The following is a 23,145-nucleotide window of genomic DNA, read 5'->3' as shown; positions in this document are numbered from 1 at the left end:
TCCCCCAAATGGTGGCATTTTGCCACCAAAAATTTAAAGTGTGCCACTGAATTTTACATCCAGTCGCACATGTGCGACCAGTAAATTTGACCTTTTTTGTGATGTGACACTGAATTTGAAACAGCACATTACATTATACTTTCTTCATCTATCATCTAAGTATTTATTAGGAAATTTGTAGAAATGTGATTATTTAGTCAGCATGTTGATTTACGGTGTATGCCCCTAAATTTTTGGGTTGCGCCCCTAAAATTTTCAGTTGGGGTCACTGTGCTCCTAATGAAAAAAGTTAGTCTGGAGCCCTGCTTCAACCTTGGCGCGCAGTAACATCATCACTCCTGACTACTCCCCCTCTCACTCACACTTCAGTAAATATTATTGCGCCCGATGTTGAAGTGCTGCAAACTAAGTGCTCTTCTGCAATACAATATAGTTCTCATTTTTATCCGCTTAAAGGCATAGTTCACTTTAAAATGAAAATTCTGTCATCATTTTCTCATCCTCATGTTGTTCTAAACCTGTATGAAATATTTTTTTTCTGATGAACACAAAAGAAGATATTTTGAGAAATGATGGTAAACACACAGCAGTAAGTGACCATAGACTTCCATAGTAGGAATAAAAAAATATGATGGAATTTAATGTGTACCGTCAACTGTGTGCTTACCATCATAAAATATTTTCTTAGTCATTTATCACAATACTTCCAAAATATTTTTTCCTACTATAGATGTCAATGGTCACTTACTGTTGTGTGCTTGTGTTCACCAGAAAAAAAATCATTCAGGTTTAGAACAACATGAGGATGAGTAAATGATGACAGAATTTTCTTTTTAAAGTGAACTATCCCTTTAAAAAAGTGCCATTTTTGTGCTACCATACTTGCTTGTGTATCTACTCATGTAACAGTCTTTAAATAGAGAAAACATGGAAGTGTTTGGTGGCTTCTGGGTTCATCCCTGTTTGGGTCCTGAGAAATAAATGGGGCTAGGCTTAATGCTTACACATTCACGACGTGCTGTACAAAGATTAATTAAAAGCATTAAAAAAAGATAGGTATGTATTACTCCATCTAAGTTGAGGTAAGAACATAGTAAAAAATTGAAACGGTGGGTTTTCCTTTAACCATCTGTAAACTAGATCTCCATCGCACTATGACTTTTAAAATGATGCCACACATGAATATAAAAATGCAATCTCAGAACAACATATTATATACATATACATAAGATCATATACAGTGGTTATGGAACGTATTAAGACCCCTTTAAATTTTTCACTCTTTGTTTCATTGCAGCCATTTGCTAAAATCAAAAAAGTTAATTTTATTGCTCATTAATGTACACTCAGCACCCCATCTTGACAGAAAATAAACAGACATGTAGACAAATTTATTAAAAAAGAAAAACTGAAATATCACATGGTCATAAGTTTTCAGACCCTTTGCTGTGACACTCATATTTAACTCACATGCTGTCCATTTCTTCTGATCTTCCTCGATATGGTTCTAATCCTTCATTGGAGTCAAGATTTGTTTAATTAAACTGATTGGAATTGATTAGGAAAGGCACACACCTGTCTATATAAGACCTTACAGCTCACAGTGCATGTCAGAGCAAATGAAAAACTTGTAAAAAAAACATTTAAGACGGACTGCCAATGTGGGTATAGAATACAGTATATCTGTAAACTGTTAAACCTGAGTTTTAAAAAAAGGGATAGCTAACAATTTCAACTTTGTTTCATGCCTATTAAAATTAGTGGCTTTTAAAATTTAGTTGAGTGATTTTTGAGTGGTGAAATTTACAGTACGAAAAATTGAATATAAACATGTAGCTACATTACACTACATTATTAATATAATGAACAAGACCAAAAGAAGTTATGCTGCCTTAAATATTTTGGATAGATTTAGGATGTGTTTAACTGATGTTCTAAACCAGGGGTAAAATATAGCATAGATGAGAGGATTCAGACCTGAATTAATATACACCATCCATAACATAAAATAGGCTATAACTGAAGTCATTACTGTGTTTTGTGTTAAAGTTAAGCTGTAATAGGGAATCCAGCAAAACAGATAAACTGTCACAATGATTCCTAATGTCAGAGCGGCTTTACTCTCAGATTTCCTCATCACTGAACCTTCTGTTAGATGTTTTCCACTCCTCATCAGAGAGTTTATCACTTTAACTTGCTGATGTGCGACATAAAAGATTCTCAAATATAAAGTTATAATGAAGGTACAAGGAAACAGGAAAGACAGGAACAGGTCATTGATTGTCAAGGTAAAAGTAGTCATAATTGTACATTCTCCATAACATGTGTATTTTCTTTGTGAGATAGTTATAACAATTGAAATGTTATAAGCTGAAGAGCAGAACCAGAAAACACAGATAGTAATTATTGTTCTAGTCATTGTTATTTTCTGTGGGTACAGCAGAGGGTGACACACAGCCACATAACGGTCAACAGCTATTAAAACTAAATTACTCAGAGATGTAGAGAGGAGCACTCCCAAGATTATTAAAAACAGTCTACAGAAAATTTCTCCAAAGTACCAACATGTTTCAATCAACCTAATCGCCTCCAAGGGCATGACAATAAGTCCAATGAGCAGGTCAGACACAGCCAGAGAGAGAATGAGCATGTTGGTTGGAGTGTGAAGCTTCTTGAAGTGAGAGATGGAGATGATCACCAGCAGATTCAGAAACACAGTCCATACTGACAGCACTGAAAAAAACACATACATGATATTGTATTCATGTGTTGAGCGTTTTGTCTTGATGCATGATGAGTTAATGGCAGGAAAGCAGTACTGAGTCTCATGATCTTCTGTCTCATTGTCCATGAGTAAAGTCTCCTCCTGTTAAGATTTTGATCTGATCTCCTTACTGTTCTGTCATTTATATAGTATCTGAATCAGATTGACTCAACCCATTCACCACCCACTCTGATGCAACATTGTTTTTCAGTAGATTTTTTTTTGCCTTTTTTACATTTTCCTTTTTAGATGTTTTTAAATGATGAGCTGCAGATGCAAACCCCTCTAAGCATGACTCTAGATTGCGACCAAACTGGTCACAAATGCAATTTTTTGATAATGTGTGATTTAAAATTTTACATGGTCCGGGTATCCAGGAATACTTTCTTTCTGTGCCGTCTCGCGTACGCATATGTTTGCATCACTTTCAGTATATTCAAGCATGCATACACACACACACACACACACACACACACACACACACACACACACACATGGACACATTTGAGACTTACCTGTATGCTGTACAAATGCTTACCAGGCAGCCAGGGCACAACTGCTTCACGTCATTTACAGGACATTCACAAATGTAGGATAGATAAGAAAATGTTGTGGATGTACCAACGCAAACAAAATTAGCACAAACAACAAGAAAACGAAGATCAGACTTGCAAGGGTCTCAGGGAAAAAAATGTTTTTAATTCAACAGATATTTCCATGTCAGTTTGCTATTATAAACATGCTTACAACACTTGCCCTGCCTGCGGGGACTTCTGATAGGTCCACTGCTGTAAAATGCCATTGATAAACATTAAAGGCGGGTGCATGATTTTTGAAAAAAAAAACACTTTGGAATAAAGAGTTGTGTCCGAGCCAATCAGCAGTAAGGGTCTACTAACCGACATCGTTGACTGGGTTGCGTATGTGTGGGCCGGGTCTATCAAAAGAAGGTCCCGATTCTATTGGAGTAGGGGCGTGTTTGTTTAGGTGATTTCAAATATCAACATTGGCTTTCAGAGATCATGCATGTCACTTTTAAAAGTTAAATTTTTTTAATGTGAATGACGCTACAAAAGACACAAGACGCAGGCATATGGTCAAACATTTCCATCTAGAGCGTGTTTAAATAGAAACTTATCAGATTTAAATTTTTTTAGATATATTAAAGGACAAGTTTGGTATTTTACACTTAAAGCCCTGTTTTCAGATTGTTTATGATGAAATAGAACGGTTTTGACTGAAATTTCGACATATGCGGCTGCCCCGAGAATTTTCGGGTGTTTGTGTTTCACCTCCCACCTCTATAATGGGTTTAATGGTGCACTATATGATGAGCAAATAATAGATATCACCCTGCATTTACACTGTTAAGGTCAAAAATATGCACAACAGCTGTCACTATGGCAGTACCCTTTCTAAAGGTCCTAATATGTTTCAGTATGTACCAATATGTACCTATGAGATTGATACTAATACAGTCTCTATCTCTATACTAATATAAACTCTTGAGGTCCAAATCTGTACTTTTTGAAGTAGACTCTGTCTACTTCTTCCGTGTGGGCAGCGGCCCTCTGGCTCAATACGCATGGCAGTCCTGGCCACTGATGACTCTTCACTTCGCATCACATGGCCGTACCACCACATCCATGCTTCAAGCATCTAGTCCGTAATGAGGGTCACGCCAAGTTGCTCCCTGAAGTCTTTGTTCATGACAGGATCATATAGAGTGAGTCTGAGGCTCCATCTGAGCATCCTCATCTCCATGGTGTGGAGGGCTTGTTCATGTGCGGATGTGGCTGGCCAACACTTGGATCCATAGAGTGCTACCGGCCAGACGATGGTCTTGTAGATTTTGCCCTTAAGCCTGTCAGACATTTTCAGATCACAGAGGACTCCAGTGACTTGCCTCCACTTCATCCATGACGCATTGAAACGTGACCTCACATCAGTTGTGATACTTCCATCTGAGCTGATGGTAGAGCCCAGGTACTTGAAGGCACTTTCTTCAGATCTTCTCCATCAATGCTGATGGTGACGTCTTTTTGGTGTTGAGCCTCATCCCGTTTTCGTCTGAACGTTCCTTCCACAGGTGCATTTGCCTTTCCACTTCTCCTTTTTCTTCATCTGAGAGGAAGACGTCATCCACATAGAGAATTGACCATGGCAGGGGTGTGTGCAGGTCGCCATTGATCATGTCCATACACAGTATGAACAGGAGTGGTGACAGGGCCGATCCTTGGTGCACTCCAACGCTGAGGGAGAATGGCGGTGATATGCCCACTGCGCACCTGACTGCACTGGTGACATTCTTGTATAGGAGTTGCACCCAATGCACGTAGGTTACATGGAGTCCATGGGATCGAAGTGAGTGCCAGATGAGATTGTGGGCTACCCTGTCAAATGCCTTTTCAAGGTTGAGGAATGTGTCATGCACAGCTTTGTTCTTCTCTCTGTACCTCTCCAGCAGGAGCCTTGCCGCAAACATGGCATCCGTAGTGCCACATCCTTTGACAAAGCCGCATTGGTTGGGTGAGAGGGTGATGATGTTTCTAATCCTCGCATCCAAAACTTGCTCAAACATTTTCATCGCATGACACAGGAGCTGGATTGGCCTGTAATTCGAGCATTCTGCCACGTTCCCTTTGCACTCCCTGATTGGGACTGTCGTGCTGGTCGAGGAGAAGATCATGGTCTTCCGCAAAGTCCAGGGCTTGGTTTCCTTTATCGTTCCGAGTACCATATCCTTGGCCACCATGGTTTTGAGGGTATCCATCCCGGGCGTTTCCAACGTGTCCGTTTAGGTCTCCACCAATCACTAACTACTCTTCTCTGTTTATTGATTGCATGTGTCCATCAAATTGTTCCCAAAATTCCTCCTTGGTATCTGCTGGGAAGCCAAGCTGCGGCGCATAACAACATACCACCAGAAGGTGTAGATTGTTTGAGTCGATTTTGATGGACATGAGGAGGTCGGTAACACGGTTGGCAGCCATGCTGCTATCGCATAGATTTTGGTTGACTACGATTCCAACGTCACTCTGGGTGTTTCTCATAACTGTTTCTTATAATCATAACTGTTTACACAAAGGTCAATAACTCATTCAATTTACCATTTAGACAGAAAAAATAGATTTTTTCAAACCTTTTTTATGCAGAGATAAAAATTCACTGACTTACAAACAATGTCTTTTACTTTGTGTTTTTTTCGCATCTGCTTTAGGCTGCCAAACCATTCTGAGTCTGAAACCTAATGGGTCATTTTCTACATCTAATCTTAATTTTTAATGCTTATTGTCTAACACATGTTCTCAATCTAATTGAATTTCTTAATTTTATAAGAGCAATGAGGCTGAAATAATAAAAATTGGCATTCTAGAAAGAAAGGTAACGTGGGCTGATTCGTCCTAGACACAATAACAATATGCTCATTTCACCTCTTGGTTACTGATGTGATCAAGATAAAAATAACCATTTGAGAAATCAATTACAGTAAACTCTGAAAGGCCAATTATGTTTGTTAATGCTTTGCTGGTCAAAATGTGTGCAGGGTCTTGAGGGTCCTGTTAACACCTTTATGCTGTATCTAATTTACCAAAGCATCAATAAAAGTGTGAAACAAACTCACATGCAGTGGTGGACGAATTACACAAATCGTGTACTTGAGTAAAAGTAAAGATACCCAGGGTAAAATATTACTCAAGTAAAAGTAGAAGTACTTGCTTAAAATTTTTACTTGGGTAAAAGTACAAAAGTATCTGCCTCAAAATGTACTTAAGTACAAAAGTACTGTGATTTATTATGGCCGTATCATTTTTGTCACAAAACTCAAATTATGTGAAATAACTCTCTTGGCTAACCAATCAATTAATAAAAGGACATTAATAAATCAGACACTGATGTCTATTAAAATTATCATAAGCCTAAAACCTTAAAAACAAAAAACTTCCTTTAGCATCAAATGAAATAACAGGATTTGAGAGCAGTAAGTCTCATTTCAAGATTTATTTGTTAAATAATTTATCAGTTTAAGTGTAATAAAAACTTGACTTAAGCACAGGTTCACAATTGTTTTCAAAACATTAAATACATAACGTTATCTAGAAATCAGTCTCCCTTTCTTTGACAAATAAAACAAGCCTTACAGAATATAATTTCAGAAACGTTTCATGTGGTTTAGCATGTCATATGTATATTGTAAGTAGTGGTGTAGTCTAGATTTTTGTAGTGAGTATACTCTGAGCAGACATGAATTTCCTCACAGAAGTTTAAGATCATATATCATAGAAGTTTAAGATATATAAGATCATATCTTGAACGTAGATAAATAAATGAACACAGAGAAGGGAAGCACAAGCAAACATGCTGAAAGAGGCTTAAAACCATCAGGACATAATCGGGCTTATTTTATTGCACTTGAAACCTTACCTCGAGATAAAGTATTAAACTGGACTGATGATTTAAATGTTGTTTACTCACATGTGCGTTGTTAACTCTCCGGATAACTCTCGTTCACTTCTCCAGGGACTGTTTGTTTACAGTGTCACGTGAGCAGCTACACTGCAGGTTCGACTTCATTTGGCGCTAAGCAGACCTCTTGGTGATATCAAAGTACCGCGAGAGCGATTCAAAGCAGATTTCTCCATGTGATAACTGGCATCGCTCTCGCGGTACTTTGTTGTCACTCGCCTGTGGGTTCTTGTGGTGCCACAGCAGTCTGCTCCCCAGTCACTCTAGCGCCGCTATAGTAGTAATTTGATTTCATACGCCGATCGGATCGCGCAGTTCGGCAGGAAGTCATCAAATATATAGCTTATGTATATCCATTAAACCCGCTAAAGTAGCAAGTGTAGCATGCTAATGGTTAGTGCTTCACATCTAAATTATGACTAAAAGTTTGAAATGTCACAAAACCATGCTGTTACGCATCCTGACGCTATTTTTAGTGGGTATACGGAAATCCTTGACAACTTCTAGTTTATACGGCGTATTCCTGCGTATCACGTAGACTACACCACTGATTGTAATACATAATTAAATGTATTTATATATTTTGGAAGCAAAACTTTTGAAAATATTAATAACAATCTCAGTTAATAAGGAGCACTCCAATCCACCTGCCTGTTTAAGCATCATACACTGCATGGCTAGTCAAAATGTCATTTATATTTTACAACAGTGTTAATAGTGATTAATTGTCATTTCAAAATAACAGAGCACTGAGCTTCAAATACAATGAACTTAAGTGAAACAGCTAACTATACGGCTAAAAATAGCTTCAGCCTGCATAGCTTAAATTTAAGATTAAGATAGCAAAAAATATCCGCATGGCTTCTATATGCCGCCAGCCCAAAGCTGTCGGCTATAGGTGCGTCCCGCTGGCGGGGATGAAACTTTTGCCGCCGAATACGTCACTCTCATTTGTTGCGAGATGCCGCCAGCATGCAGCCGGCGGACCGACTGCTTAATTTATGCAAAAGCGGCTGCCGCGGCGGTCCGCCGTCAGACCTGTTTGCGATTACGCCCTTATGACGCTTACTGCCGCCAGAGCACCGCCGGTGGTCCGCCGACTCATTGCTATTTTTTGCTATCTGGGTAAGTTCATTCATGATAACGTCGTATATATTTTAGCAACACAATTAACAGTTTTCTGCAAGCTACTGTTAAGATTGCTCATTTAAAAATATAACCAGAATAAAAATGGCTTACCTCTACACGTTTCCTTAGATTTGAAAGAGTATTCTTTTAAAACGAAATAGCACAGTTTCAAGGCAGTCATAAGACACGAAGGACTCGTTCTTTTATTCAAGGACTTAAAAAAACTTGCATAAATAAAGCCATTGTTGTTTTGACGGGTCAGTTATCTCCTGAGGATTCTCCTCCGTTGTTTTTGAATGCAGTTTCATTCTCTGCTGCACTCGTGCGACTCGCGTAGCTTACGTGAAACAGCGCGGCAACAAGTTCAAAACGAAGCGCATGCTGTACCCTGATTGGTGGTTTGACGCATCACGTGTGCATCTTAGGTTTTTTTGTGCAGCTTTAGTTTGCCCAGTTACGTTTTTTATCCACTGATAAATAAAAAGGAACGACCGATTTTTTTAAATGTAGTGGAGTAAAAAGTAAGATATTTGACTTTAAAATGTAGTAAAGTAAAAGTAAAAGTCTCCCAAAATAAAAGTACTTGAGTAAAGTACAGATACGCAAAAAAACTACTTAAGTACAGTAACGAATTACATTTACTTCGTTACTGTCCACCACTGCTCACATGTAAGTAGATTGACAGACTGATGCAATAGTTGCTTTTCATGTGGGTCAGTGTCATGTCTTGCATGTTCATGTGAGAAATGTTCAGTTAGCCAACAATCAATTATGCACATAAAAATAATTAATCTACTTAGTTACTAATCAAGCAAAATCATTGTGCCTGAGTAGGAAGTGTGCTTGTTTACTTGTTTCATCTATACCAAACTAGGTAGAGAATCGGGGCATATTTAATTTTAATATAACACAGAATCATTTACTTTCGGCCCACAGCCCTCCATCAGGTTTGAGTTTTGGCACTGGCTAGGAAAAAGTTGTGGCACCCCTTATCTATACATTCAACTGCAATGTTGATTATTTAAGACAAAACATCGTATGTTGTTTTTTACACACCTTTACACATGTAGCTTTTAAATGTATATATTTGGCCTACAGTTTCCACAAACATTAACACAGTTAGCAGATGCTTTTATCCTAAGCGACTTACAGTGCAGTACAAGGTACATTATACATTATTATCAGGATATGTGTTCTCTCAGTTTAAACCGAGCAATCCCAGCATTATGGATGTGACATTTATAGTTAAAACTTAAAATATTAATTAACAGAGAATGCCTTAACTACCCATATATTAAACTAGCAAACCAATCTTTTAAGCCCTACCAAATTTAAGCATAATATCTTGTGTTGAACCCCATCATTTACCTATTCGATCAATACAAGTAAATCTAGAACCTTAATTATTCTTTTATTGAACAAGACCAATGGAAGTTATGCTGGTTTAAATATTTTGGGTAGATTTAGGATGTGTTTAACTGACGTTCTAAACCAGGGGTAAAATATGGCATAGATGAGAGGATTCAGACCTGAATTAATATACAACATCCATAACATAAAATAGGCTATAACAGAAGTCATTCTTGTGTTTGGTGTTAGAGATAAATTAAAATAGGGAATCCAGCAAAACAGATAAACAGTCATAATAATTCCTAATGTCAGAGCGGCTTTACTCTCAGATTTCCTCCTCACTGAACCTTCTGTTAGATGTTTTCCACTCCTCATCAGAGAGTTTATAACTTTCACTTGATGATATGCGACATAAAAGATTCTCAAATATAAAGTTATAATGACTATACAAGGAAACAGAAAAAACAGGAACAGTTCAATGATTTTCCAGGCGAAAGTAGTGATAGCTGTACATTCTCCATAACATGTGAATTTACTTTGTGAGGTATTTATAACAAATGAAATGTTATAAGCTAAAGAAAAGAGCCAGCAAAGACAGATAATAATTATTGTTCTAGTCGTTGTTATTTTCTGTGGGTACAGTAAAGGGTGACACACAGCCACATAACGGTCAACAGCTATTAAAACTAAATTACTCATAGATGTAATAAGGAGTAATCCAATGATTATTAAAAACAGTCTACAGATAATGTCTCCAAAGTACCAGCAGGTTTCAATCAACCTAATCGCCTCCAAGGGCATGACAAAAAGTCCTACGAGCAGGTCGGCCACAGCCAGAGAGAAAATGAGCATGTTGGTTGGAGTGTGAAGCTTCTTGAAGTGAGAGATGGAGAAGATCACCAGCAGATTCAGAAACACAGTCCATACTGACAGCACTGAAAAAAACACATACATGATATTGTATTCATGTGTGGAGCGTTTTGTCTTGATGCATGATGAATTAATGGCAGGAAAGCAGTATTGAGTCTCATGATCTTCTGTCTCAAAGGCCATGAGTAAAGTCTCCTCCTGTTAAGAGTTTGATCTGATCTCTTTACTGTTCTGTCATTTATACATTGTCAAGATCAGACTGACTCAACCCATTCACCACCCACTCTGATGCAACATTGTCTTACAATATTTGAAGCGTTTGGTTCCAAAACGCAATAAATCCATTTTGACTAATTTGGATAAAAATGTGTTTTCTATACCAAGAAAGTGACAAGATGAAATCCACAATTTTCTGTTACAAACTTTCACATAGCATCTTTAGGTTATAATAACATTAAAATTCAAATCCATAATTTGATTTTCAAAGATTTATTATAAAAACTGATATTTTTTCTGCAAAATGCAATAAATTCATGACTATTTTTTAATTGCTTTAAATCTATTGAATCAATATATAAATGTGCATTCATCTTTGCCATGTTATATTCATTTAGTTGACTTGTGGTATACACTGATAAAATAAATATTAATGGCATGAATCAAAACACTTACTTTGTTATATTAAGAACACTGTCATTGCTGTGGTCATCCTTGGGACGTCTTCACTGAACTTTTTTGACAGCGATCAGGTGTAAAATGTTTTGGTCCTGCTTGATTTTCGTTGACTTCGAGTAAAATAATGAAAAGTTTTTCATAAGATCCCCTGAGGTCAATGTGTTAGCATGACAGAAGCTTGATGTAGTCGTGTAAGAACAACAGCTGGCATTTTTTCGTTGCCCGAGTGGAAAACCACCACAGGCTTGTCCATTCCAACAAAGGTATTATTTTGTTTTTGTTTGTTTGTTGATCACAAAGTACAAAGTAGAGGAGGAAAACTAGGATTCTGTGTCTATTCAAAGTGCCGCCATTGTTTTTTTCAATGCGTGGAATGGTGCACTGTGATTTGTTGAGCAGATATATTGTATTCTCCAGAGAAGGAGGACTGGAGTTTATTGCATTTTGGGGCCCTAATGAGGGCCCTAATGAGTGACTGGCCGACAAATCCTCTACACCCAACCTCAATAGGATTGCATCATGTCCTCCACCCCCTGCTTCGGCTGCCAGTTCCTCGTATTTGGCCTTCTTCCTCTCAAACGCCTCCTCCATCCGGTCTTCCCAGGGGACCGTCAACTCCAGCAGGAACACTTGCCTTGTTTTTTTCGACACCAGGACTATGTCTGCCCTGAGCGTGGTCACTGCGATGTTCTCTGGGAATTTGAACTGTCTCCCTAGGTCGACATTCAGCTGCCAGTCCTGTGCTGTTGCGAGCAGCCCTCCTGTTTGTTTCAGGCGCTTTTGTGGCTTCTCCCCAGCTTTAACAAAGGCGATGTTTTGCCTTACTGGTCGCTGGTGTTTGCTACCTACGATCCCAGTGCTGATAACCTCTGCAATGGCCCTCAGCACTTGGTAGCGGCGCCAACGGTACCGCCCATTTCCCACTTCTTTGGGACAGCAGCTCAAGATGTGCTCCAATGATCCTCCTCTCTTGCAGAGTGGGCACAAAGGTGTATCTGACAAGCCCCAGCGAAATAGATTGGATGGGCTAGGGAGGACATCATAGACAGACTTAACCAGAAATTTAATCCGGTGTGGCTCTGACTTCCACAATTCTCCCCATGATATCCTCCGCTCTGCCGCCTGCTCCCATTGGGTCCATGCCCCCTGCTGCCGCATCCCTACTGCTCTGCTGCCGCAGGCTTCCTCCTCCCTTGCTCGGACCTCATCTTGAATCAGCGGCCGCCTTTATTTTCCCTGGGCCTTGTTAAAGCGAGGTTTTGGGTTGCTCCAGAGTCCTGCCCGTCCAGATGCCACCGCTCCTACCAGCTCGCCATGTCGCAGCCATGACTCAGCCTGCTCTACTGCCTCATGGGCCTTCCACTTCCTGCCAGTTCTGACCTCTATGCCTGCTGAAGAGACTTTGATGTCACTGGAGTCTCTGTAAAGTAGCTCCTGTCTTGCTCTGGTTACCATGAACTCTTCTTTCAAACTACTGAAAGGCAGTTTTAGCTTGTTCTTCCTACCGTACAAGGCGATGTCACTGAGACTCCTTGGTAGCCCTAGCCACTTTCCCAGGAAACAGCTGACTTTCCTCTCAAAGCCTTCAACGGTAGACCAGCAGTGGCCAGAGCAGTCGGGGCAGGATGCAATGCTGGTAAATCCAGGCTTTATATTTACCTGGTAGACCTGACTTGTCCACAGCCATCAGCCAGCTTCCCAACTGGTTAGTGGTCATCTGGATTGCTGCGGTGTCCTTTAGGGAACAGTCGTAGATCTTGCCTAGGCTTTTGACTGGCTTTTCTTGAACAGATGGTATCTGGATGCCTCCTAGTGTGAAACGGAGATGGTCTGTAACCTTACCTTTCCTCACTACCAGGGACCTGGACTTGGCTGCTTAAAGTCCATCTGAGCCCATTTGATGAGGTGCTCGAGCCCTTGGAGGATCCATCTGCACCCCGGGACTGATGTTGTGGTCACCGTCAGATCATCCATAAATGCTCTGATGGGGGCCAGCCGTATGCCTGACTTGGTGATTGGGCCTCTGCACTCCACCTCTGCTGACTTCACCAGCATAGTCATTGCCAAAGCAAACAATATCACAGAAATTGTACATCCAGTGATAATGCCCTTTTCCAGCCGATGAAATGCAGATGTTTACGCTCCTGAGGTGACTCTCAAACTGAAGGAGTTGTAATAGTCCAGTATGAGGTTCTTGATCTTGTTTGGAAAGTAATGTCGGTCGAGTGAGGTTTCTACCAGCCTATGCAGGATTGACCCGTAGGCATTGCCCAGGTCAAGCCTGAAACAAACTCACATGTAAGTAGATTGACAGACTGATGGAATAGTTGCTTTTCATGCGGGTCAGTGTCATGTTTTGCACGTTCATGTGAGAAATGTTCTGTTGGCCAATAGTCATTTATGCACACAAAATAATTAATCAACTTAGTTAATAATCAAGCTTGCATGTTTGCTTGTTTCATCTATAACTGTAATGTTGATTGTGATGGATTTAAGACAGTACTTATTTAAAGTTCTTATGTTTTATACTAGTATCCAGATTTACACATGTAGCCTATAATTTATATATTTGGCCTGCAGTATCCATAAACATTTACACAGTTGGCAAATGCTTTTATCCAAAGTAATAGGGATGGGATTTATGGCTCTTTGAGGGGATCCGGATCTTGGCGATCCGTTCAAAAGAACGGCTTTTTTGGCTCTTTTTAAATTCAGTCCGTTTTTAGAAGCCAGCTTGGGGGCATCTCAGTTTATCCTGGAAAAATCACTGGGAGGAATGATAAGGTGAGATTTATAGTCAAATAATTAAAACTCAGATTTCACACACCAATATCTGAGTTTGAATTATTCTGAAATATTGATTATTACCCCATTTGTCATGTGTTGACTATATTCCATAGGGTTGCACAACATCCCTCTGCTTAGACAGTGACATCACTATTTTGGATTTACCTTTAGTACAAAGTGTGTGTATGTGTAAAGCTACGTTGACTTATGTTATTTATACAATACCTTCTCACAAATAAACATCAAAAACAATGCCGGCTGCAATGAATTTCTGTGCAAAACAGCTTTTACTACAAACACTTCCACAAATTATAATAAATAAAATGGAAATGTCTACATACAGTCCACTATTACTACTATTACTACTGTAAACTTTGCAAATAGAACATCAGCCCCTTCAAGTCTTAAATGAACATTAACAAAGTGGGCTGCAATGATTCATGCTGTTAGGCATTAGCACCCCTGCGCTGGGTGAGCCCCTCCCCCAATAACTGTTCTGTCTCGCGGAAGAGATAATTTGTGTGAAACACGCATGGGAAAAAAGGAACAACAGAAAGAACAGTTCCCTTCCAGCAGCGACCCGGCTCCCATCGTTCATGTTTATGAGCCGTTCAAAAGAATCGGTTCGTTCGCGAAAGTCACAACTCTACAAAGTAACTTATAACGGTCAATGTTTGGTCTGCAGTACAACATACATTAAACATTATTATCAGTATGTTATTCCCTCAGTTTGACCTGAGTAATCCCAGCATTATGGATGTGACATTTGTAGTCGAAACTTCAAAAAAATATATATTTACAGAGAATGCATAACCAACAGTTTATAAAGGGTTGTGGATGTGACAAAAACCAGACATAGGCTTTTGAGAGACAATATACTTTGTGGGTATTCTGTGGCACAAAGCCACAGACCAGATGCAATTATATCCAGCAAATGAAGAAAGGATTGCTATTAATGGGTAATAAAAAATGTAAAATATTGACATCTGAGATTTCAGAATGGATAACTGTTTTTTTATATGATGTTGACATTTGCATGAAAGTGTCCAACTGATAATGCAATGTCCTACCATTTAATTATACATTTATGAATAACATGGCAAACCATTCTTTGAGCCCTGCCAAATTTAATTAAAATTAAATTAAAATAATATCTTGTTTAAACCCCACCGACCGATTGAAACAATGCCAGTAAATCCAGAAGTTTAATTATTATTATAATGAACAAGACCAATAACAGTTATCCTGGTATAAATATTTTGGATCTAGTTAGGATGTGTTTAACTGACGTTCTAAACCAGGGGTAAAATATAGCATAAATGAGAGGATTCAGAGCTGAATTAATATACACCATCCATAGTATAAAATAGGCTATAGCAGAAGTCATGCTTGTGTTTGGTGTTAGAGTTAAACTATAATAGGGAATCCAGGAAAAAAGATAAACCGTCACAATGATTCCTAATGTCAGAGCGGCTTTGCTCTCAGATTTCCTCCTCACTGAACCTTCTGTTAGATGTTTTCCACTCCTCATCAGAGAGTTTATAACTTTCACTTGCTGATGTGCCACATAGAAGATTCTCAAATATAAAGTTATGATGACGGTACAAGGAAACAGGAAAGATACAAACAGGTCAATGATTGTCCAGGCAAAAGTAATGATAATTACACATTCTCCATAACATGTGTATTTTCTTTGTGAGGTAGTTATAAGAACTGAAATGTTATAAGCTGCAGAGTAAAACCAGGAAACAAAGATAATAATTATTGTTCTAGTTGTTGTTATTTTCTGTGGGTACAGTAAAGGGTGACACACAGCAACATAACGGTCAACAGCTATTAAAACTAAATTAATCAGAGATGTAGAGGTGAGCAATCCTACAATTAATATAAACAGTCTACAGATTGTTTCTCCAAAGTACCAACATGGTTCAATCAACCTAATAGCCTCCAAGGGCATGCCAATAAGTCCTACGAGCAGGTCAGACACAGCCAGAGAGAGAATGAGCATGTTGGTTGGAGTGTGAAGCTTCTTGAAGTGAGAGATGGAGATGATCACCAGCAGATTCAGAAACACGGTCCATACTGACAGCAATGAAAAAAACACATACATGATATTTTATTCATGTGTTGAGCGTTTTGTCTTGATGCATGATGAGTTAATGGCAGGAAAGCAGTATTGAGTCTCATGATCTTCTGTATCATAGGCCATGAGTAAAGTTTCATCCTGTAAAGAGTTTGATGTGATCTATGTGATCTCCTTACTGTTCTCTTATTTATACATTGTCAGGATCATTCTGACTCAACCCATTTACCACCCACCCTGATGCGACATTGTTTTTCAGTAGATTTTTTTTACCTTTTTTTTAACATTTTCCTTTTTAGATGTTTTTAAATGATGAGCTTAGATGCAAACCCCTCTAAGCATGACTCTGCGACCAAAATGGTCACAAATGTGATAATTTTTTGATAATGTGCGAGTTCAAATCCGAGAATATTTTCTTTCTTTGTCCGCACATGTCCACACCACTTTCACTATATTCAAGCATGCATACACACAAATGGACACGTGTGACACATACCTGTACGCTGTACAAATGATTACCAGGCAGCCAGGGAACCATTGCTTGGTGTCATTTACAGGACATTCACAAATTTAGGATAGATCAGGAAAGGTTGCTGATTCACCATCCCAAACAAGGTTTAGCACAAACAACAAGAAAACAAAGAACAGATTTGCGAGGGTCTTGAGGAGCTCCTTTATTAACAGATAATAACAGAACACTCTCGATTGCACAATAATAAAAATGCAACAGTATCTTAGTATTTAGAGTAAACTACTTGAAGCCTATGTAAAAAATTTGAGGCGCTGTCTCGCTTTCTTAGCAGTATTTGTCGTATTAGAGCTCCAATTCAAATCATGAGAAAGAGTCAAGCCCAAGAATTTACAATCCTCATTAATCTGAATCATTGATAGTAAGAGGCAACTGATTCCTATTGTGACAAAAATCAATAAGATGTTCACACGTTTTTGAAGTGTTCAAAAGCAAGTTGTTTCTGATTTTTTTTCAATGGCTGGTCTGAGACTGGATTTATAAGCAGATTTAAGGTTATTATAACAGTGATCCATGATGTGTGCTCCCCTATTTGGGTGTTAAAATGCTGATAGTAGTTGGGAGAAACAGTTTTAAAATTACATTTAATACAATCACCAGCTACAATATTCACAGTATTAACATTAGAGTTCTCAAATTTGTATACGATGTAATTTAATTCACTCAAGGCAGCAGAAATGTCTGCCCATGGATGTTCTCCACACAGAAACATCACCGAAAACTATTTGGAGATAAAAGGGGCGGCATTTCAAAATAAGACATTATTTACATTAACATTAACGTTGGCAGTTTTATTCACAATGACACAATCTGTGCACCAAAGTTCATTAATTATTAAAGAACACACCTTGATTTCCTGGTACGCTCCTTCACTCTATCCAAGCGGTAGACAGAGAAGCCTGGTGCGCCGCTGTGTAGCCACGTCACTGTCAGACAATACATGGAAGCAGTCCCGGGCCTCGCCCAGGGTCTTGATGTGGCTCAGTGGAGAAACCTCCGCCCAGTCTCCCGACCTCCGCGGGCATGACTGGCCTCCTTTACCTCGAGTGGGGGGGGCACGCATCAAAATCAGCACACCTCAGTCCAGTATTGACAAATGACAGTCCACAAACTTCTTCACGAATCCTCAGAAGTGTTTTTGCGGCCATAATTTAGAGTGGCAAGTCCATCAAAGACAAAAACAAACATAAAACAGACAGCACACAGGAGAGCTCTTGCTACAGTGCCATGTCTCGGCGGCATCTTTGTTCCACGAGAGCCATTGGAAAGCATAACAAGCAATCTGATCTCACAATACTTTAATTTTAGTTGGTCTGTGCAGCTCTGCATACAGTTGAACATGCTTAATGATATACGTCTTGATATATGCAGATGATTTTTGAACAAAGCTGTCCATTAGGAGCAGAAGAGATACAAAATAAGATAAAATGCTTACATGATTGTCCTTTTACAACCTGTACCTTAAGCAGAGTTTTGCAACAAAGGTGTCCTTTTTAGTTGTTTATCAACTGGTGTAAAACAAATACAGCTAAACATACACTGGGGTGTTAAAATAAATACATGATTGCAAACTGATGATATGTCTTGCTCATACAATTTATGTAAAAATAGTTCAGTAAAAATAGTAAAGCAAGGTCACAAGATTTGGGATCCACAGTGAGTGCTTCTCGGTTGGATGATTTCCAACAGGATGTTTACTGCTCAACATGCTTGTTACAGCCTGTTGAGTTTCCAGAAGAAATGCAGCCTTATTGTGGCATCTCTGGTACTTTTGGGACTCAGGATGTGGATGAGTTATCAATCACAGCATCAGAAGGTGGGTTTTTGCCTCCGGAGGCTGGCGACTTGACAGACCCTCCCCTGGCTGGTGGGCTGGCGCTATGTGAGAAGGAGGCAGAGATGGCGACTGTGCTTTCCAGGGTGGCCTGGAGTACTGGGCTGGAGTGGAACCCTCTGCAGAACACTTGAGGGTTGAAGTTTGGTTTCTGTGGTCGGGTCGCAAAGCTCAGGCACAACCGGCGCCAGTGCTTTTCTTCCAAGAGGTGCACAACAAGCTTACAAAGTTGTGGAAGTCACCTTTTTACAGCACCTTTTCCTCACCAACCTTTAAAGGGGGGCAGCCAAGGGCTACATTCAGCTCCCTTCAGTCAAGCGTGCCATTGTGGTGCATTTATGCCTGCATGGGGCGCATCCTCCTGGGACTGGTTGCAGCAGCCATACGTAAAAATTTTGGGTGTAAGCCCTACATCGGCTTAGCTACGTCCAATGTTGTGAAAAATATTTACGCCGTGCCCATTTGGAGTGAGAGCTTACTCCACCAGAGGCATTGCCTCATCCTGGGCACTGGCACAGGGCGCCACACTAGCAGAAGTCTGTAAGCTGCGGGTTAGGTGATACCTAATACTTTTGCATGGTTTTACAATCTCTGTGTTAATCCAATGTCAGCCCATGTTCTCCAGGGAGACAACCTTTAGTCAGGGCGGCTAGCCAGGCATCTCGGTTGTCCTAGTACTTTCTCCCTTTTTTTAGGAAACTATTTTTCTAACAGTGTGGTGTCAGCTTTGGTTAAATAGCATTGATCTATATAACAGGTATTGTGAATTTTATTTATTTAGGCCAATAAAAATACAGGTTCAGTGTATTTCCTGCAAATAAATGCATGTGTCATAACTGTTCACACAAAGGTCAATAACTCATTCAATTTAAATTTAGACAAAAACAATGGATTTTTTTGCCAGGGTTAAAAATTTGCTAACTGACAGAAAATGTGTTTTACAGGCTGGCAAACCTTTCTGAGTCTGGTACACAATGGCTCATTTTCTATGTTTAATCTTAATTTTTAATGTGTATTGTCTTATAAATGTTAATTAGATGTCAATCAGTCAATTTCTTAGTTTCATGAGAGCAATAGACCCCTTTAAGGTTTGGAAACATTGAATGACTATCGGGTGCACGCGCAGCATGGGGTCAAACTGTTCATACCATCCAGGCTTTATAATTTAATTTAATCTAGGGACGAAAAATGATGATTTACCTCAAATGAAGTGAGCACTACAAACACAAGCCTCTTTGATATTTGCATTGTTCCAGTCGGCACATTAATTGCTTGCAGCTGCAGATGTTGTATTTTTTTGTTTTTGAGATTCTGCATGAATCGCGAAAACTTAACGGAAGACCTGGTGCGATTTTCACAGCCTCAATCTGCTGTAATGGCTTTTCTGACCCCGACATGCGCAGAGGGAACCTCCTGTGACGTGAACCGTGAAGGGGTCTGTGTGGCTGAATTTTGATCCTCATAATAAAAATTTGCCACCTAGAAAGAAAGTTAATGTGGGCTGATTTGTTCTAGATGTAGTAACAATATTTTTACTTGATTGACCTCTTGGTTATTTTCTCCTATTAGGACAGAATTAAGACAGATATATTAAACAATCTGTTTATGTTTTCCTAAACAATATGGATGTGACAAAAAATGGACATAAGCTTTTGAGAGACAACATACTTTAAGCAAATTCTGTGAATTAAAAGGCACAAACCAGATGCAATTATATCCAGCAAATGAAGAAAGTATTGCTATTTATTTATTTATTTATTGTATTGACATTAATAAGAAAGAAGCCACGTTATTGACATGACAGTTTTAAAGTGTACACTTACTTAACTGGAAAATATAAAAAAACTTTAACAGAGACTTTCCATGGGTAATTAAACCAACAAATATTGACATCAGATGAAATAGAGATCATCTTAAAATACCACTGAACTATACAGTAATGTATAAGTTATATGGCAAACCAGTGTTTTAAGCCCTGCCAAATTTAAGTGTAATATCTTGTTTTGAAACCCACTGACCAATTAGAACAATGCAAGTACATCCAGAACCTCAATTATTATTATAATGATCAAGACCAATAGCAGTTATGCTGGTTTAAATATTGTGGATAGATTTAGCATTTGTTTAACTGACATTCTAAACCAGGGGTAAAATATAGCATAGATGAGAGGATTCAGACCTGAATTAATATACAACATCCATAACATAAAATAGGCTATAACAGAAGTCATGGTTGTGTTTGGTGTTAGAGATAAAATAAAAAAAGGAATATAGCAAAACAGATAAACCGTCACAATGATTCCTAATGTCAGAGCGGCTTTGCTCTCAGATTTCCTCCTCACTGAACCTTCTGTTAGGTGTTTTCCACTCCTCATCAGAGAGTTTATAACCTTCACTTGCTGATGTGCCACATAGAAGATTCTCAAATATAAAGTTATAATGATGGTACAAGGAAACAGGAAAGAAAGGAGCACGTCAACAATTCTCCAGGCGAAAGTAGTGATAAATGTACATTCTCCATAACAAGTGTATTTACTTTGTGAGGTAGTTATAAGAACTGAAATGTTATAAGCTGCAGAATAAAACCAGCAAACACAAATAATAATTATTGTTCTAGTCGCTGTTATTTTTTGTGGGTACAGCAGAGGGTGACACACAGCCACATAACGGTCAACAGCTATTAAAACTAAATTACTCAAAGATGTAACGAGGAGCAATCCCATGATTATTAAAAACAGTCTACAGATAGTGTCTCCAAAGTACCAACATGTTTCAATCAACCTAATCGCCTCCAAGGGCATGACAATAAGTCCTACAAGCAGGTCGGTGACAGCCAGAGAGAGAATGAGCATGTTGGTTGGAGTGTGAAGCTTCTTGAAGTGATAGATGGAGATGAGCACCAGCAGATTCAGAATCACAGTCCATACTGACAGCAATGAAAAAAACACATACATGATATTGTATTCATGTGTTGAGCGTTTTGTCTTGATGCATGATGAGTTAATGGCAGGAAAGCAGTATTGTGTCTCTTGGTTTTCTGTCTCATTGCCCATGAGTGAAGTCTCCTCCTGATAGGAGGTGATCTGATCTCCTTACTGTTCTGTCATTTATATAGTATCTGAATCAGACTGACTCAACCCATTTACCTCCCACTCTGATGCAACATTGTTTTTCAGTAGATGTTATTTTGCCATTTTTTAACATTTTCCTTTTTAGATGTTTGTAAATGATGAGCTCAGATACAAAACCATCTAAGCAGGACTCTAGTCTGCGACCAAAATGGTCAAAAATGCCATAATTTTTTTGATAATGTGTGTACATTTTTTACACGGGCCGGGTATCTGGAAATACTTTCTTTCTGTGTCCTTCTCATGCACAGACATGTCCGCACTGGTTTCAGTATATTCAAGCGTGCATACACACAGATGGACTGATATGTTTGTTTGTTTTTTGGGCCGATGCAGATACAGATATCAGGGAGTACAAACAAGACCGGTAAAGATATATCTGACAATATTCTTTGTGTATATTATAGTACAGTACATATATACTACAGTATATTATACTACAGTACGGTACATAGAATACACTATATACATTAACAGAATATACTATATATAAATATATACATTTTTTGCAACGATCACTCAAATGTGGTGATCAAAAACTTATACTGTAATGACATGACAATGATATGTAATTTAGGCAGGGTGTTTAACAATTGAATAAACTTTATTATCCAAATTGAGTCTGATATCAGTGCACTAAACAGTTAACTTTACTTATTATAAGTAACTTTAAAACACAAACAGAACAATATATACCTGCTAAGGATTCGAGTATATATATATGTATATATATATATATATATATATATATATATATATATATATGCACGCCCGCCGACAGGGGGGGACAAACGGGTCTGTTGTCCCGGGCCCAGGGTGGGGGTGGGCCCAGAGGGGGGCCCAGAACTGGAACCTATGGAATAATTGTTAAAAATAAAGAAAATATTTTATTCATTTGATTTGAAGTTCAGTACGCTCAAAATGTCCGGTCAGACTCAGCACAAGTCCGGTGCTCAGAAAATAAAAGAAAAGAAGAAAATATAGGCCTTATAGAGGAAAATAGAGGAAAATAGAATTCCTTATTCTCCCCATTAGGAATCTGTGACCGCAGATATAGTCACTGCATTGCGTGTGTTTAGAAGTATGTGCTGTTTGTTGTGAGGTTTTTATGAGAGAAAGCACAAACTATTTAATATTTAATGTGTAAAACTTGAATTTGAAATAAAACTTACCGCGGAGAAGATAATGAGATGAGATCTATATTGCTAAGTGACGCGACAATTATTTATTATTTCAAATCCGTTTACAAGATAAATATAAATTGTTAAACAGATGAAATTATCTTGATATAGGCTACATTCATAATGAGAAGCCTTTTCTTTTTACTGTTACACTGTAGACAGTAATATATGTATTTTATATAAAACTCTATGGTCGTGACAGCACATTGTTCATTATCTGTTGGTTCATGTTGGTCCAGTTTAATTTAGGGTAATCCTTTAATAAAATGTAATTATACAATATTTTATTGTTTTGTAATATTCACAGCGCACATTCTCTCAAATGAATGTGCTTAATGTGCTTAAAACA

The 23,145-nt window shown here is 38.6% G+C and overlaps 3 protein-coding genes across 3 annotated transcripts; all 3 read right to left on the bottom strand.

The window, feature by feature from the left end:
• Positions 1-1,882: 1,882 nt before the first annotated feature.
• On the bottom strand, positions 1,883-2,851 carry LOC129445990 (trace amine-associated receptor 13c-like). The gene has a single exon (XM_055206960.2). The coding sequence runs from the start codon at positions 2,849-2,851 to the stop codon at positions 1,883-1,885; it is 969 nt and encodes a 322-aa protein (XP_055062935.2).
• Positions 2,852-13,390: 10,539 nt separating this feature from the next.
• LOC129446242 (trace amine-associated receptor 13c-like) lies at positions 13,391-16,151 on the bottom strand. Its single transcript, XM_073873729.1, has 3 exons — positions 15,310-16,151; positions 14,842-14,898; positions 13,391-13,535 (listed from the first exon to the last, which is right to left on the bottom strand). The coding sequence occupies exons 1-3, from the start codon at positions 16,149-16,151 to the stop codon at positions 13,391-13,393; spliced, it is 1,044 nt and encodes a 347-aa protein (XP_073729830.1).
• A 4,420-nt stretch (positions 16,152-20,571) lies between these two features.
• On the bottom strand, positions 20,572-21,540 carry LOC141368903 (trace amine-associated receptor 13c-like). Its single transcript, XM_073873728.1, has one exon. It carries the CDS (start codon positions 21,538-21,540, stop codon positions 20,572-20,574), a length of 969 nt encoding a protein of 322 aa, XP_073729829.1.
• Between the last annotated feature and the right edge of the window lie 1,605 nt (positions 21,541-23,145).

This window comes from Misgurnus anguillicaudatus, chromosome 12 (assembly GCF_027580225.2).
Source record: "Misgurnus anguillicaudatus chromosome 12, ASM2758022v2, whole genome shotgun sequence".
Lineage (NCBI taxonomy): Eukaryota > Metazoa > Chordata > Actinopteri > Cypriniformes > Cobitidae > Misgurnus > Misgurnus anguillicaudatus.
The sequence above is the reverse complement of the archived record's forward strand: the minus strand, read 5'-3'. Positions and strand labels throughout refer to the sequence as shown.